Source organism: Calonectris borealis, chromosome 20, assembly GCF_964195595.1.
Source record: "Calonectris borealis chromosome 20, bCalBor7.hap1.2, whole genome shotgun sequence".
Lineage (NCBI taxonomy): Eukaryota > Metazoa > Chordata > Aves > Procellariiformes > Procellariidae > Calonectris > Calonectris borealis.
In genome coordinates, this window is record NC_134331.1 from 7573300 (window position 1) to 7590073 (window position 16774).

The following is a 16774-nucleotide window of genomic DNA, read 5'->3' on the forward strand; positions in this document are numbered from 1 at the left end:
TCTCTGCTTTGTGACTTGCAGATGTGATGTAGACATGTTGTGTTAGTTTTCTCTTGGCTTCTGGCAATGCTCTGGGCAGTTGCAAGGGTGTCAGGAAAACAAATTACTGTATATCCGGGCCCATCTTATTCCCCCTCACACCTTTGCTGCTTGAGACCTTGGAGCTGGTCTCACTCTCTCAGTGGCTCGCCATGAGCTTCTGCCCAGATGTCTCCCTGCTGCAGCAGCAGGTGGAGCTGAAGGCTGTTGACACAGCACTGATGTCTAAGTAGTTATTAATAGAATTGCCATCTTCTGACGGGCTGTGAATCCCTGCTTGCTTCTTGCTTGGTTTTAAAATAAAATAAAACAAAATCCCCCCCTGCTGTTTGTAAGAATGGAATTTAGAAGTTCCTTTCTTGTCAGTAACCAGCTCTGTCAGCCTGAATGTGCCTTTCATTTAGAGGCAGTGCTTTTCGGATCTGTACTGTATGGTCAGTACTGACTGTAGTAATGCTTGTTAAGTTCCCCACCTCAAAGCTGTATGCTGCAAAGGCTTGATAAAATGTAAACTCTGGGAGTACTGGTAACTGGGAACTTTGGAAGTAATTCCTTTTAGATACTAGTTTAAAAGCATAAATTCAGTGTATGAAACTCAACACCAGCAGACAATCCTTCAAGGTCAGCAGAAGAGCACAAACCTCCAAACCTGCCTACCAAAACTGCACTGGATTAGACTGAGAAGATGCAGCTCAAAGTACTACATGCCTTGGGAGCTGCGTTGCTCTGTTGCTTTTATTCTGGTGCTTGTGACTTCCTCGTGCCTGCTGGGGACACTTCAGTGCAAGAAGACTCTAGGCAGAAATTGCTACATGGGCCTTAGGACAGGGCTGCTTTCTTTTATTCTTGCAGAACTAATCTCTCATTTGAGCTTGTTAAGTGAGTCCAGTTTCTGAAGTGAGAAACCACTTTAAAGCCTTAAATAAGATTGATTTAAAGTTTGGTTTTTCTTTTTTTTATTATAGGACTGGTTTTAGCTGAGATAATGATACTCCTTCCATCAGTGGCTCTCACTGTCTCCCTGGACAGCTTTTCCCTTGGCCTCCAGCAAAGTGTATTTGCATTCATGTGTGATCTGCCTCTTGGTCTTGTGTTGCTGCTTTGCTTCTGATGCCATTTGTAAGATTCTTTAGGGGACCGTAGTACCTTTGCCACAGGCCCTAATAGATAAGCTTCAGAATAGTACTGTGTTCATCCTAGGCCCTAAAAAGAGGAAGGAAGCTTGCTTTCTAACAAAGGGGGAAGTCCTCTTGCCTTCTTCAACCAACAGAAACAATAGGAAGGTGCCTTCCAGATATCTAAAGTGTCGTCTTATATCTGAAGGCATGTTATATTTTACTGCATGTGTGGTCTGCTTGAACACCTTAATCTCAAGAACAGAAGGGAGCAGCAAACTCAGACGAAACATTGTACCAGAAACGCAGTGTGTGGGGGGAGCTGGTGAAAGGGTTGTTTTGGTTTGTTTGTTTGCTCCTACAAACAGATGGGAATAATTCTCTATCTTCCTTCAGTGACAGTTCTTGGCTATTATTGATAACCACGACACAACTGAATTTCTCTCTCTAGCTATATGACTACGACCTTTGTGGTGGAAGCCATGGCTGCTGCAAATGCCCAGCTGCGATGGAAGAGAATGGAAAAACACAAGGTTTGTGTGGGATTTAATTTTCCATTTTCTCTTGTTCTTTTATCCTGTAGGACTTGCCTGAGATTCCTCTGCATCTTTGCCTTGCCTCATTAGTAACTCTAAAGGAATAAATTTCTACTGTACTTAACTTTGCCATATAAAATATGGCTGTTAGTTCCCTGTGGGGTTGCTCATTAAAGACAGAATTTTCTGCTCTTGCTTTGAAAAATCTCTTGTGCTATTCACATTTCTTACTGATTGTGCTCTCCTGCCCAGAAGTGCTGCTCAGTGAATGTGGAGAGGTGGCAGCCAATATATTGGTGCCATTTGGAGTGTGCTGAGGTCTGTAAGTCCTTGCTGATCTCGTGTCATTTAACTGTGACAGACTGGAATGTCCTTGCTGTCAGTCAGGCTGTATCCCAGGGAGTGGACAGTCCTGAAATATGTCCTTGCTGTAAAACTTACTTGTGGCTTTTTGGATCCTGGTTTTAGTGGCTTTTCTGGATCAGTGCAAGGCATAATTGTTTGTACTGATTTAGATCCCTGCCTGTATGCTAGTGGGTTGGAGTTAGGAGCTAGACCTGTCTGCTCTGACTAGCTAAGACTATGTATGTTTGGATTTTTTTTTCTACCAGTTCTGCAACCCTGCAGATCTGCCGGAAGTTTCTAACTTCCTTGTGCCACATATCACTACATGTATTGGACACTGTTGCTGTGTGCATGACCTAGGCTAGGACAGCAGAGCCTGTCACTCACTTCAGCCTGCTCTGCTAGTACCCTCTTCTGCTCTCCACAGCATCCCAATCCCGGGCCAAAGGCTCCCTGGTATTTCCTGTGCTTGCATGTCCTGCCTATCCCTGTTTGGGACCTTCCTTTGAGTTTCTGGAAGTGAGACCGTGACACTGGTGGTGCCACAGCCTGTACTGTAGGTAGCAGACATCTCAGCAGTGGTCTGGTCTTTTCTTCCAGGAGGATGATGAGGATGAGGATTCTTCCTCTGGAGTATCTGACAGTGATGTCCTCCTCCAAGATGGCTACGAGCGAGCAGAGACACGACCTATCCTGTCAGTTCGTAAGTACCCAGTACATGCTTTCACTGGATCAGAGATCTCTTCTCTGCAGACACTGTCCCAGAGGGCTCCAGCAAGTGGAGCAGGACTCTTTTGTCCATTTCACCCATAATTCCACATGCTCACATCCCAAAGTCCTTAGCACTTGCAAGATAAGACTCATTGAGAATTCAGTTCATTTTCTGCAGTCTGATAAAGATCTTTTCCTTCTAGGTCACTAAGAAGACAACATCTTACTTTGAAAACACTTTTAAACTAACTTCAGCAGAGTAATTGGACCCGTGACTCTGCAGCTATGGAGTCATACATACTGTCCTTCAAACGGTTGCTAGAGCTTCCTGAGTGTCTTCAGATAATCTAGTCTCTGGGTTTATTGGAGAGACTGGTTGAAACATTTCTTGTTTTCAATTTGCAGAGAGACGTGGCTCACCCAATATCTTTGAAATCACTGAGAGGGTGGAAATGGGCCAGATGGCTTCCATGTTCTTCAATAAACGTAAGTGATTCACGTTTTCAAAAGTCCCTCCAGGTCCTCCTGCACGTTGCGTGTATGGCTTTTCCTTAACTTTGCGTGCTTCTCAGTGTGGGTTTGCATCCTGAGTTTGTGATGATTCCACCCAAAAGTGTCGTTCCTTCTCTCTGTGGACTGTATTCATTCCCCTGTGTGGTGTCTACAAAGTAGAGTGTTTATGGGCCAGGTGGGCCAGAACCTGCATGAAGGGGAGGGTGCTGTGGTGGTAGTGGAACTAGCCAAAATACTGCAGGTTATGGGCCCATAACCTGCTACCCACAGCCTTTTCTGACTGCCCTTAACCTAACTCTGAATTGCATCTGTCCTCTGTGATCTCCACCGTCTAAAGCAGTAGAGCCCAGCTGTAGTGTTCTCTAGCTCCATCTTGGTTGTGGCATTTGAGAATAAGATGTTTGGGCTTCCCTGAACCCCAAAAGTATCAGTCTGAAGGAGTGAGACTTCTGGGGAGAGCTTCTGAGAATTGCGTGTGTCTGGGCAGTCACGAAGAGAGCTGCTGGGACATGAACTGCTGAAAGGGTCCCTGGTGTGCATATGATAGGCATCTGCCTTGTCTTTTTGCTTTTAAATGTCTCTTGTATGCCAGGGAACAAACTTGTTTGCAATAAAGCCATATCCATTGCTGCATGCGATAGAAATGCAAACTACAATCTTAGGTATTCTGAAACTTGTAAAACAGTACATTTGAAATGCTGTGTAGAGCCAGAAAATCATCAGACACCATGGTTGTGCAGTTTTGAGCCTGTCAGGCCCCATTTCTTGTGGAAAGTGACACTTTCTCTTGTTCAGTGGCTGCCTTACAAAGACGCGATGAGCTGGTTTTTTCCACTACATTACCTCAGCTTTATGCCAGTGTAAGACTTGCCTCTGAAGGACAGCTGGGCTTCAGGAGTGAAAATTCTTTGAACTATATTATTTCTGATTTTAAAGTCCAATTGAAAAAACTTCCTAATTTCCCTGCATGCCTCTTCTGGGCCTTTGTAGATTTAAATCACTTAGGACTATCAAAATAATCCAAAATAATTGGGCTGCCACTTTTCTAGTCAGAGAAGAGGAGAGGTGACTTGAGTGCGGGTTGGAGACTCAGAAACGTCTTGTTCCTAGTCTTGCCTGTAGCACTGGGTTGCTCTGACTTTAGGCAAGTTTTCTTGCTTGTGTGCTTTGCCATCTGTAAAACACTGTGAACACTTCCCTGTCTCTCGATCATCCTCTGGGGAGTAATATTTGGGAAGCACTTTGAGAGCAAGCGCCATATAACAGAGCTTAGCAGTATTGCTGAGGATTCAGCTTTAGAGGCCTTTTCAGCTTGCAGGAGGGCTGGGGGATCACGGGAGGCAGAGTGCTCCCATAAGCAAATTCCAGAAGGCCCCTGCTTTGCATGTGCTTCACAGGGGAGATGGTAACAACCCCCCAAAGCCAGCCAGGCATTGGGCAGTTGCCTTCTAGACCTCTCTGCCCTGATGCTGGCTGCTGCTCAGCCAGTAGAGGGTGCTGGAAATATATGTCCTCTCTCCCGTCAGGCACGGATGTACACTTCCTAGCAAAGTGATATATAAACTGCTTAGTACTCTAAATCTTAATCCCTCTTCTTCATGTTGCTTTAGCCAGGGTTATCTGATTTCTGTGTTAGGGAGCCTACTGAGCCCAATGCAAGGGAATGAATCTCTCTGCAGAAGGCAGCTGGAACAGCTGCAGACCATAGCTTGAAACAACTTGTGACTTCCAGATGAGATGAGGTGTACACAGCGAAGGGTCTGGGCCAGCTGTAACTTATTTCCTGCTTTCCCTTCCTCTGTGCTCAGCAATGAGGCTCTGTCCCTATACTGTTGCTGAGTCCTACTTCAGAGATAGCCTCTGGTCTGCTGAGCAGTGGCAGAGAAGAGACAAGTTAAGTACTTCCTTCTGCAGATCCTTACTGAGGTGCTTCCTTCTGATGGTTGCACAGAAAGGCCATGATTAAGAGCAGTTGCTCAGTGCCCAGTTGCTACTGCCTAGGGCTGAGAAACAGAGCCACGCTTGCGAAGTCCCAGCCTCAAGTGCCAACCTCTGCAGTTTCACAAGCTAGCAAATGTCTGGGTTGTTTTTTGTTCACAATATACAAAGCATGGATTCAAACCCAAGGTGTCTGAGGACTTTACAGTCTTCAGAGAGAAGGCCGGTGAAAGCTTTGCAATAGACCTCAAAGCCTCTGATTTCTAGTGAGTTCTCTGCTCCTTTCTCTTGAGTGATTTTTATTTTCAATAATCTGACAGGAGTTGAATCTGCAGTCCTAGGAGGTAAGCTGGGGATAAATCTCAATTTCAGACTGCCTGCTTTCTTAAAGGGAGCTGACTTAGGTTTAGGCTGTGAAGGACCTGTGTGCTCTTTCAGAAGAGCTGGCTCTGAAGAACTGCCTTCCCCCCCCCGCCCCTTCTTTCCTTCCCGCCCTCCCAATGTTGGGTGCTTTCTTCTGGGACCGAGCAGTCATTTGTTGCAATAATGGATTCTGGGCACATCTATCATGCTGTTTCCCCACAGGAAGTCATTGATTTTTTTTTTCCCATTTTGTGTCCAGTAATGAAGGTATTGATCAGGGAGGGTCAGTAGCAGTTTAGAAAAAAACTGATGCTAAAGTCTTCCTGCCTTCGAGAGGATGAGTTTGGGAGAGGACCGTCACTTGGACTTCCCACAGACAGAGAAGTTGACACTGGAACAGGGGTATAACATGTGCCGGTGGGTACCTGGTAGGTAGATTGTTGCCATCTTCAGAACAATGCAGAGACTCCTTAACTGTGAAGCCATCTTAAATCTTTCACAGAGTAAGAAAACAAGGGGGGAACTATATGAAATGATCTGACGTTTTCTGTAAGATCTCCATTTGTCTATTTAGACAAACCAGGAACAACTCTAGAGTACTGGCCTTAGTGTGCTACTTTACAGAAGCTGGAAAGTTTCCTTGCTCCTTTCCCAATACAGCCCTTTTTTAGGAATGTTTTATGCTAAGTAGGCTCAGCATATTGAATAATTTATGTAAATGAAGGCGAACGCCTATTGATGTTTCCTGACATCCAGAGATCCAGGGGCAGTATGATGCCAAACCATGGTAAAACTTTGGGGCATCCAAGCACTGTAGAAATATGAGTCTCCGCATTCCTGCAGTAATGCTGTCCTTTTTTGATAGTTGTCACGTGCGAGGCTTGGAGAGGTGAATTGGTTTGCCCAAGCTGCATTAAGATTAAGCATCAGGTGGCATCGCAACTTAAAAGTATGGGCAAGTTCCTTCAATGTCAACTTCCTAAATGAAACAAATCTGAGACTTTTTTTTTGGTTTTGTAGCTCACCTCTCTTTGAACTAAAATATGTTCCAGTTTATTTTTCCTTGGTGAGATTTATACTGACTTGCTTGGAAGAAAAGAATCCTGGGGTGTCATCAAGCATTGCTTTATCCTTGCAGATATTAGCCTTCCACAGCAGTGTCTTGTTGTGCCCCAGTAAGGCTGTTCTGTGCACCCAAGTAACTTGTGTAAGACTTTTTTTAATCGCATAGGTGAAGGCAGGGCAAGCTTTAAAACAAAAAAAAAAAGAAAAAAACTACCCAAGAAAACAGTATGGGGCAGGAACAGCACATACTGTGGCAGTAGCATAAGAGGGCTGTAGAAACAGAGTTTTAAAGCTTTGCAGGTTTGAACCTTGGCTCAAGTTGCTGATGGTAAGGAATCTCCCAAAGCAGCTCCGTTTCAACCATGTGGAACCTGAGGTCTGCAGGGCCAAATCCTTAATGTGAAGGTCCTGCAGGTTTGCAAGCAGAGGGTTTGGAATTGGCAGAGACTAAAAGCATCTTCTCTCTTCATTTTGCTGTTCGTCAAGCTGCGCTCACACCAAGTCTGTGAGCATCAGCTAGTTTGCCTGTGACTGTTCCAAGTTGACAGCTTCATCTGGCAGATGACTTATGTGAGACTGTTGGTCCTGACCAGCAACTGGAGGATGAGCTTGAACTAGAGAGCCTAGTGTCAGGGCCAGGTATTGAAGGAGGCAGAGTTGAGCTCTGAGGCACCTTGTGTCCAGTCAGTTCCTCTGCTGTGGTTAAGTTCCCTAAGCTGCTGATGTGACCCTTGGGTGGAGTTTGCTGCAGGAAGAAGTAAACTATGGAGGCAAATAGTGATTTATTTTTAAGACCTTGAAAAAGTTTTGTGTATTTGAAGTGCAGAATTCAAGAGTCCCTGTGTACTCTGCTGTGTCTGTACAATATTTCTTTTTCCTGCAGTGGGTGTCAACCTCTTCTATTTCTGCATAATTATCTACCTCTACGGAGACCTGGCAATCTATGCAGCAGCTGTACCGGTCTCTCTCATGCAAGTGTCCTGGTAAGTGTGCTTTCTGCTGTGGGGTTGTGCTAACAGAGAAGAGAGCAGGCTTTTGGGTTTAATGGGGTGATACGTCTGACTGGGACCAGCTCTACTTTCTGAAGAACAGAGTGGAGAAATGACTCAAGGACAGCTCATCACTTGTGGGTGGGAGGGTGAAGTTGTTTTATATTCCCCACCTGAGTGCCTGCTACTTGTGTGAAAAGTAGCTGACCTGATTTCAGATAAGTCCTCAGGTGTGAAGTACTTCCAGCTTCAGCACTTGCAGACATGAGACTTGCTGCTCAATAGTTTGATTGCAATACTCTGTGCAATATTTTAGCTTCTCTGTCTCTTTGTGTAAGAGCTGAGAGGTGTGATGCTTACCAAGCCTGTGACCAGCGAGTAATGATGTTACATGGACTTAGCTCTGGACTGAGACCAGAAACTGATAATGAAAGAGATTGGTTTGATCAGACCTGGGCTGGGCTGGATTTGGACTCATGACTTGAAATGGAAAACCTCAGTGGTCCATATATGACCTAAACTTGCTAGCTTGATGATCAAACTTCTAAATAACTGCAGGCAATTCAAGGATTTTGCTTTAAATGTATGGTACTCGGTGACTTGCTCTGTTACACAGTCCAGAAAATATAAGGAGGGAGGGTGTTCAGGGAGGGAGAAGAGGAATGGACACTTCAGGTCTCTGTTCGTTCTTCTTTCCTGAATGCAGGAGAGGGGAAGACATCTGCTAGGAGTTAATTATTGTCTTTTGTTTCTCCCTCCTTTCGCAGCAGTGCCACTGGCAACCATTCTTGCAGTGTTGGAGATGGCACAAAGTATAATGACACGGACAAGTGCTGGGGGCCAATTCGGCGGATTGATGCTTACAGACTGTATCTGGTGAGTTTCTGAGAAACTGAGGTGACCATTATTTCCGTTTAAACTTTGCTTCTAGTGGATAGAGATTTTTTGCTGTAGAGATAATGTGGTTCAAGTGAACAACAGAAGTGTGAAGCTTTTGGTTCAGTCTGACCTTTTTGGCCAAATACCCCCTCTCTATTCTTGGAGACATGGCTGTGTTTTAATTTGGTGGCCATCAGAATGATCCTTATGATTTTGTGTTTAAGTAGAGTTCTGTCCTTCTTGTGTAGTTTTATATTGCTTAAGCAGGTGATATGCCCATGTCAAAGGATGGGCTTTCTTTCAGTGGCTGGCTAAGTAATTGTTGCTTTGAGGTAATTGTTGTCAATATACTGGAGTATTTTAAGCTCTCTTGAGTGCATTCTTTATGTGAATAAAGTTGTTTATGCTGCAGGAGAATCTGTTTTTTGAGAGATGATGGAAACAGCCCACTTAAACAACATCCAGTGCTATATGCTGCTTTAGTAATAGCTTTCTGTCTAGTTTAGAGTTGTCTATTGCATCTATTAATGTGCTGTGGTTATGCTCTGAAACTGAGCTTTTTCCCAAAGGATGATAAACACCGCTTCTCTTGAGCTTGGGGAGGGTTGAGCGCTCACACGTGGAGACAGGTGTTAGTAGGGCAAAACGAGAAGAGGGAGGTATGCAACTGCTGCATAGTGTGGCTTCTGTTAAGGGTCTTAGTGAGAATTTTAAGAAAAAAGAGTGAAGGTGGCCTTGCGTGTGCAGAAAAATCCAAGGGTAAAGACTATTTGAAGCAATTTTGCAGTTAGTACATTTTGGACGTGCAGTGGATCACATCCCTGAGTGCACTTGTTCCAGCGTTATTGCAAAAGTAAGAGCTGGGCCTCAGAAATATTAGTGAATGTCAAAGCCTAGTTAATTATTTAAGAGAAATATTATTGCTTTATTAAATTGTGTCTTGGTCTGTTTCTTTAAAACTTCCAGAAGATTGAAGATTTCCTTCCTGAATTTCAATAACTCTCCCAGACCCAGCAGAAGGAGCTAGTCAGAAAAGGCAGACATGCATTAATTACTGCCTGCATCTCAGATATTATGTCTATAATTCATGAAGATAATTGTTGTTAGGACTTGAAAAATTAAAAGAATTAAGACTGTGTAAGCATTAGACTTGCCGTCTGTGTACATAACTCTCAGAGGAGCTTTTCCCTCTGCTTGTCCCCTCTTGTGGATTCGGGGAATAAATATCTGCAAAGTCTTTGCTAGTGGTTAATTCTTCCCTGCTCAGTAATTGAGACGAGGGTTTTGGTGCTTTTCTCTGCTCCCCCTTAGAAGTAGAGAAGGATTGTTTGTGGGAGAATGTACCAGTCTGTAGTGGGTTACTGGAGGGGGACGGTTCCCACAATCACTATTTTCAGGAGACTGCTGGGTGTCAGCATTACCTCAGAGTTGTGGTTTTCTGTTAAGGTCTCCAATGCTTCTTACTGGATGAGTATGGGAGTAAACTGGGACTTGTTCTACCTCCAGCTCTGCTGGTCCCACTCCCTACTTGACCTGTATGGTTTTGTTCTCCAGAAAACAGAGATGATGACGACTTCCCTAAAGAGGGATAAGAGATGTAATAATCTATAAAACATTCAGACCACAGTACTGACACAGTCTTCAAGTTTGGGCTGCCTCTGAAGCGACTGTGCTGGTTAATGTTTTTCCCCTGCTGTGCTGTTTGCAATGTGGACAACTAGTGACCAGTAGTTAGAGCTCTTAAACTTTTGCGAGAAAAACCTGAGGATGGGAGAGCAGGGGTAGGAAGTCGGTTGACTTCAAGCAAAAAATTTAATAGCAAAACACTGTAACTATCGCTACAATTTTTGTCCAAGCTTCTTGTGTATAGAAGTGGAGTCTTCAACATGCAAGAAAAACTGAAACCTGCCTGTCTGAAGGGGAAGAGGCCTCACGAAAGTGAGAAGGGGTGGGATACATCAAGAGCATAGCTATTCTCTTGGTCCCAGGGGATCATACCCATAGAGAACTTGCTCTGTTTTCTTGACTTTTTCTTTTTTGAATTATTGCTTGTTGGAATAATTCAGGTTCCACGTTTCAGTGGACAAACAAGGTCTCTTTTTGCAGGCAAGGGGACAGATGGACACTGCAATCCCAAAAGAAAGCAGCTGAGTTTTTGGATCAGCCCTTTTGTCCTAGATGCCTGCCTCTAGTTTTCTCACCTTGTCTTAGTACTGTATTTAGGTTTAAGTGACTTTTAGGAGCAAGATGGGTGGATGTGACTGGAAGCTCTTGCCTGTTCCAGTGAAGCAGGTCTCTGGATGTAGTGCTATATTTCTTACTCTGTGCATGACCCCACAGAAAGCCTTTTTTGGACTACCAGGAGAAATAATCTATTTAAGGTTTTCTGGGAAAATGGTGCCAATGGAAGCTCTCTTGTGCCAAGTACCACCTGTCTGCCAAAGATCTGTGCTGCCTTCCTCCTGTTGACTCTTTCCCTCCCAATGCTGTGTCTTCTTTTCAACAAAAACCATTTCAAACATTGACTCTTCGAGCTGGGGGTGGAGAGGGGAATAATGACTGATGTAAAAATCCTATTTCACGGTTTATTGTCTAAAAAGGCCTCTGGAAGCTGTCTCTGGTCTGATCACTGTGAATGGAAGCTGAAAACTATGTACATAATCAGAATATTTAGACAGATTAAATTCTTCTCTTGAGACTTGCTTGTCTGTGCAGCATCTTTATCGCTACTCCAAAATTTCACACCTAAGTGTGACTGCAGAGTCTTCAGAGACCACTAGGCCCCTATTAACCTTTGTCTGAACAAATGGTTATCTTGCTTGTTGTTTGTAAATTGCCTTGGAAAACAAAGGCTTGCAAAACTGTGAGGCAAGTACAGGAAATACTGAAATAGACTTTTGCTCTTGTCCCATCACTTGCTGCTAATATTTGCCTCCTCTTTGGGACCGTAGGAGTCCAGGGAGGTTTAAAAGGTGGGCCTTGCCGTGCTGTTGCACGCCTGTGAGGGCAAGACCATGCAGGGCAAATCAGCTGGAAGAAAGGCATGTGTTCGATGGCCCAGTGACCTTGTTGAAGGCAAGCACTGATTACAGTTAAAGCAGATCGATGGCTTTCTATCTTTGCTTCAGATCTGTCACCACACTGTCATGTCCTCGACAACTGAAGTGACTCCTGAATCCCTTGGCTGTCTGGATGGCAATGCTAAGGACAGGGTCGAGTTCCCTCTGTGCTGAATTAGCAGTTCAATGCAGTTGCTCTTTCATGCTTTCTGTAAGGTCAGCTGGACGCCTTCTGTGTAGACTGTGGGGAAGGGGCAGCAGATTTAAGTTTCAGATCTCTCATCATAACACTTTCTTGTCTTTCTGTTCCAGTGATGTAGAAATGTGACATGATAGTCCCTGTTTGTAGAAAGGAGATACTGAGATAAATAAGAGATTAAATCCTGGGGATCAACAGCCATTCAGAGTGTCTGATCCAAAATGCATTCATGACCTGGCAGACAGCGCTTGTCTTCTGCATCAGGGCAGCTGTTGTAGCTAAAACCTCTACTCTCTTCTCAGCCCTCCTCTTCTGGCAATTTGGAGCATGGTATCTTCCCATGATGGAAAGGAAATGGCTAAAATTCTCAGAGGGAGCTGTACACCTTTCAGAAGAGGGACTGGCACAGGTAGTCCTGGTAGCCTGGCTCGGTAGCACGTCAAAGCTACCAGGTGCATCTGTTCTGTCTGAGTCTCTGCTGGTTTTTTAGCTGATTGGGAAAGGGATGCAGCATCCGCTTTTGCCGGTTCACAGATGCTGCAGTATCGCAGGCAGCCCAGCGGGTGCGGGCCGAGCGAAGATGGGAGCACAGATGGTTTAATGGAGATTATCCCAGTTGGAAATGTGCTTGTGCAGTGAATAAAATGAGCGGGCTTGCAGGCGCTTACTGTCCCTCTTCAGGAGGGGACAATGTCACTCCAGCCTGATGCTCTGATCAGAACACCTAGTGACCAGAGCGGGGCTGGGCTGCAGCCATGGGAGGCTGTGCAGGGGGGTGAGGAGGTAGTCTGAGGACACGTACAATTGCTCAGTGCCAGCAGAACTTAATCGGCAAATGCGAAGGCTGAACTGATAAGTGTTGATGTGGATCCTGTCTGCCTTGTGGTGCTACCTTTCCGGCCCTCTTCAGCTACAGGCTGGAGCGCTGTGCTTTGTGCTGTTAGTGTACGTGCTCTGCTTCCCTCCTCAGCATTTCTCCTTCCTGACTGTGCTGCATGTGTGTGTGTACCCCCTGCTCTGGGTAAAGGTATCTGTGATTTTTGTTGTCAAAAAGGATCTTTCCATATACATTTGCGTGCACTAGGGCAGTTTTATCGGCTTGTTCAGTGCATGAGACTCTTGTGGCTTCTCTGTCCATGTCTCCAGCTTGGGGTTGCCTTCTGGCCTCTGTGGGCTTTCTTTGTGGGTTTTTTGTTTGGGTTTTTTTTTTTTTTACCTCCCAGCAGTGATATGAGGGGAGCCCTCATGGCAGTACTTGAACATCCATGATTGGTCTAAGCTGTCTCTTGCCAACTGGGAGCTGGAGAAACAGAGCTGGAGCAATGCTGCAAGCAGAGGGCTTCTTCCAAGGACACCTGGGTTTGCTCCGCTTGTTCCCTTTGCAGCAAGTGCTTTTCCTCTACCCTGCCTTCTTCAGCTGTGCCCTGCAGCAGCATCCGGTAATAAATGGGTCACAGCTGCCGTCTCTGGATATTTATTCTTACAGGTCTCAGTGTCTAGAGACCTTGAGAGCCAGCAGTGGGGAAGGTAGCTGCTTCAGTGGCAGGTGTCTGGAGCAGGGAGGGTTGATTTCACAGCACATCAATCAAAAACGTTTGGGGTGCTTGCTCTGGAATCCCAGACTGAGCCAGGGGAAAGGAAAGAAAGCTAATGGAAGTTTACCGTGCTGGTGTGAAGCCATTGTCTTGCTTAAACTGTAGCATTGTTATGTTCCAGGTTACCCCAGCTTACAGTAAGGATGCAGCAGGACTGGGGCACTATTAGCACGTCACCTTGCATATCCTATATGAAGTTATTAATGGTAAGACCTTCTTGCCAAAGATATTGCATTATATTCCCTACCACAAATGCTCTGATGCATTTTATTATGATACTGATATGGAAGTAGAAACAAATGTACAAAAAAGGCGGCTGCTACTTCTATGCATAGATCCAGTTCTGAAAGCCTTCAAAATAGATAAAAGCCTCTCAATGGTCCAGAATATTATGCCATTTCTGTATGTACAGGTACCTGAGTTTTGAGCTATGGCTGTGGCAGAAGAGGGAATTAGTACTGCATTAAGCATAAATATCAATAGCCCTAACTGTTTGTTACAGGTGCCTCTGAAATACAGCTTTGCTTGGCTAAAAGCCCAGTCTCAGGGGCTGATTGGAGTCTTTTCATGCCTCTCATCTAGTCAGCTTCCAGAAAGTAAGGTCAGTTAAGTTGCTGCTTTGCTCTGAAGTGGTTGAAGAAGGACAGGAGCCAAGTTCCTTTTAAATGTCATCTGGATGTGGGACGAGAAGGCAATTCTCAGCTTTTTTACTGTGAAACTAATAAGGTTGAAATTGGCATACAGCCTTGTTAATATGGCATAAATCCTGCCTCCTTCATCCTAGTGCATTCTTCTGTGGGCTTGTCAATAAATTCTTTCGATTGCTCACTCACATATGCCTGTGACAGATAAATTAGCTCTTTCGGAGTATCCCACACCCTTCATGTTTCCTAATGCAAAGGGAACTTCAGATAATAACTGGCCTTGTGAATAAGAGGTTTTTCCTGACCTGGCAGGAGGAGAGGCAGAAAGAGCGCTGTGTTGTCAAAGTAGAATATAAACTTCTTGTATTGGTGACCTAAGAGCTGGAGTTCAGCTCCTGGTATGTGATTTTTCTTGCTTTCCTTGTAACTGATTGCATTTTGAATAAAAGAAACATCAGCCAGAAGGCAAGCCTCCCTGCTGCTAGGGCTGGGTAGGAGAGTGAGCCTTTGGTACAATAGTGAAGCAACTGCAAGACCACGGATTGAAGCAACTAAGTTTAAAGGATTAGCTTGTCTCTTTTCACAGGAAGATCAATAGTGCAGGGGACTGGAATGTGTTCTCTGCACAGAGCTGCCTGTTCACTTCACAATGAGAAGTGGTTTTTTTCTCCTTGAGTGGAGCTTGGGTTGCGCTGCCACTTGGACACTGAGCTTTTCCAAAGGGCCAATCCTTCTCCCCTGCCATCTCCAGCTGGCTGGTAAGGGCTGTGTGGAAGGGAAGGGTGCTGTGCTGCTGGTTGTATGCCTGGCCAGATGTGCTGCAGGTGCTACCAGTGCTTAAGAGAAGTAAGGTGGCTGGTGTGACAGGCAGAGGCCATTGGTGAGCTCAGATGCACTTGGCTTCCCCATAGAAGAATGTCGTGCACACTTCAGTGCTCGGTTTGACTTACGTGACAATGGATGGTGGGCATGAACCTTGGAAGTAAGCCAGCTAAACAAATTGGGCAGAGAAGTGGCTCTAGATAGATCTGTTTGCTTTTGTGCACTTCCTGCAGTTATGAACTCACCAATGCTGTTTATTGGGCTCAAACTACAGCCCCTGCTGCCCAGCGGAGCCACCCTGGTAAGGCTGAGAGGCCATACTGCTGCTTTTCCTAAATAAAGCTGTCCTTCGGAGTAAGCTCACTTGGGCAGCAAGGCACCAAAGCTGACACTGTTCTCTCTTGATATTGGAGACTGATCTCTGCCGAACAGGGCAGGTGTCAGAACCGATACCTGTTTGTGATCACCCATGCACCACGCAAGTTGTAAAGGTTTAAAAAAGGCCTTTTAAAATTCCTTTCTTGGACTAGACTGTTCCAGCAGACTCGCAGACCTTTCAGTTTTGGAACATTTTCGTAGAAAATAAGGAATAAATGCATTTCCCCTGTGCAGTGTTATTTTGTGCAGTGGTAATGACGGCATCCTAGAAACCAGAGTTGGAGAAGTCCTGTTAAGTCAGCTAAGCGCTCCCCTGGGAGATGCAATACAAGCCTTTTTCTCAACAACATATTTTACAGTATTTTGTTCGGTGCTTTAACACCAGTTTTGTTTTTAAACAGAGTCTGACCTAGCTGCCTGCCTGCTTCGCATCAGCATTTTCATCAAGACAGCAATCTTGATCTCTCCTCCCCTGAAATTATCATTAGTTCCTTAATATACAGGTAGAAAGCACCAGGGCTGCAGAATTGTGCAGTTAGGCCACTCTGAACATTACCAGAGGCTGTGGAGGAAAGAGCTCTGGACAGACTGGTATCTCTTTATATTCCTAAATAAGTCTGCAACTTCTTAACATCCTCGTAAATTGCACTTTATGTCTGGGTGAGATCACCGATGCTCTTGTCCAAAAATGTGGATTTTTGGACTACATCAGCAAATCCCACATGTGGCTCATGCTTCTGTAAGCAGGACTATAAATACAAATAATGCAGCTGGGATTTATCTTGAAAGTTGAAGTCGGTATAATGCTCTCAGGCAGAGCTGATCTAGGAAGCCTGTTGCACCAGTTTGGTGTGCACTGTACAGAGAAGGCAAAAGAGGAGGCTGGAAGCAAGCAGACTCCCTGCTAGCCCCTGGCAACAAGGCTTTGTCTCTTGCTTTTGTGGTGCTGCAAAGTAGTTACAAAGTGTGGGACATTTCCTTTCCCTTCAGGCAACTCCTACTTGGCACAGTGAACGGGATAGTGCTGTCCCTGAAACTACATCCTCCAGGTAGCTGAAGAATAGTGTGAAACTTAACTGAGAAGTTTGTAGGGGAAAAAGAGGAAAAATGATGGCTTAGTGGTGGAGGCACTGTTTGTGTTGTAGCAGACAAGGGGTTAGTGCCCTCAGGAGCGGTCATCCTTGCTGAACCCAAGTACCTCCTAACCCTGGCAGTTTGTGGCTTGACATGTTTGCAGGGCCTTCTGTGCATCCACGTCACACTGGTCCGTAAGTGACCATAAAGTGTCCCTCACTTTATGCTGTCCAACTGAGGGGCTTTTGTAGTTAATATAAATATTGTTGTAGTTGCCAATACCCTGCCAGGAGAGGGTATGAATATGCACGAATTTTGGGCAGTGACTGTGTATAATGATTATGCCTTCACACTTTGTTGGAAGGAACTCATTAATCTCCTGTACCTTCTAATAAATTGGGGAGGCACGGGAGGACTCCTCAAGGCTACCCAGTGTCAGGAAGGAGGAAGGCTCCTGTTTCATAGCCTGTGGGAGGTCAAAACAAGCTAGTGGTGGGGGATACAGCCAGA

General features: G+C 45.1%; 1 protein-coding gene across 7 annotated transcripts in view; it reads left to right on the top strand.

Annotated features, from left to right (window-relative positions):
* Positions 1-16774, top strand: part of SLC38A12 (solute carrier family 38 member 12) — a 49313-nt gene that overhangs the window by 4087 nt on the left and 28452 nt on the right. For 6 of the 7 annotated variants that reach the window (XM_075169705.1, XM_075169706.1, XM_075169711.1 and 3 more), the window contains 5 exons: positions 1606-1687; positions 2636-2738; positions 3152-3232; positions 7509-7608; positions 8382-8490. In XM_075169705.1, coding sequence (XP_075025806.1) covers positions 1606-1687; positions 2636-2738; positions 3152-3232; positions 7509-7608; positions 8382-8490 — 475 coding nt within the window. Of the gene's footprint in view, positions 1-1004; positions 1159-1605; positions 1688-2635; positions 2739-3151; positions 3233-7508; positions 7609-8381; positions 8491-16774 lie in introns of all 7 variants that reach the window. The other variant, XM_075169710.1, reaches the window with a different exon arrangement.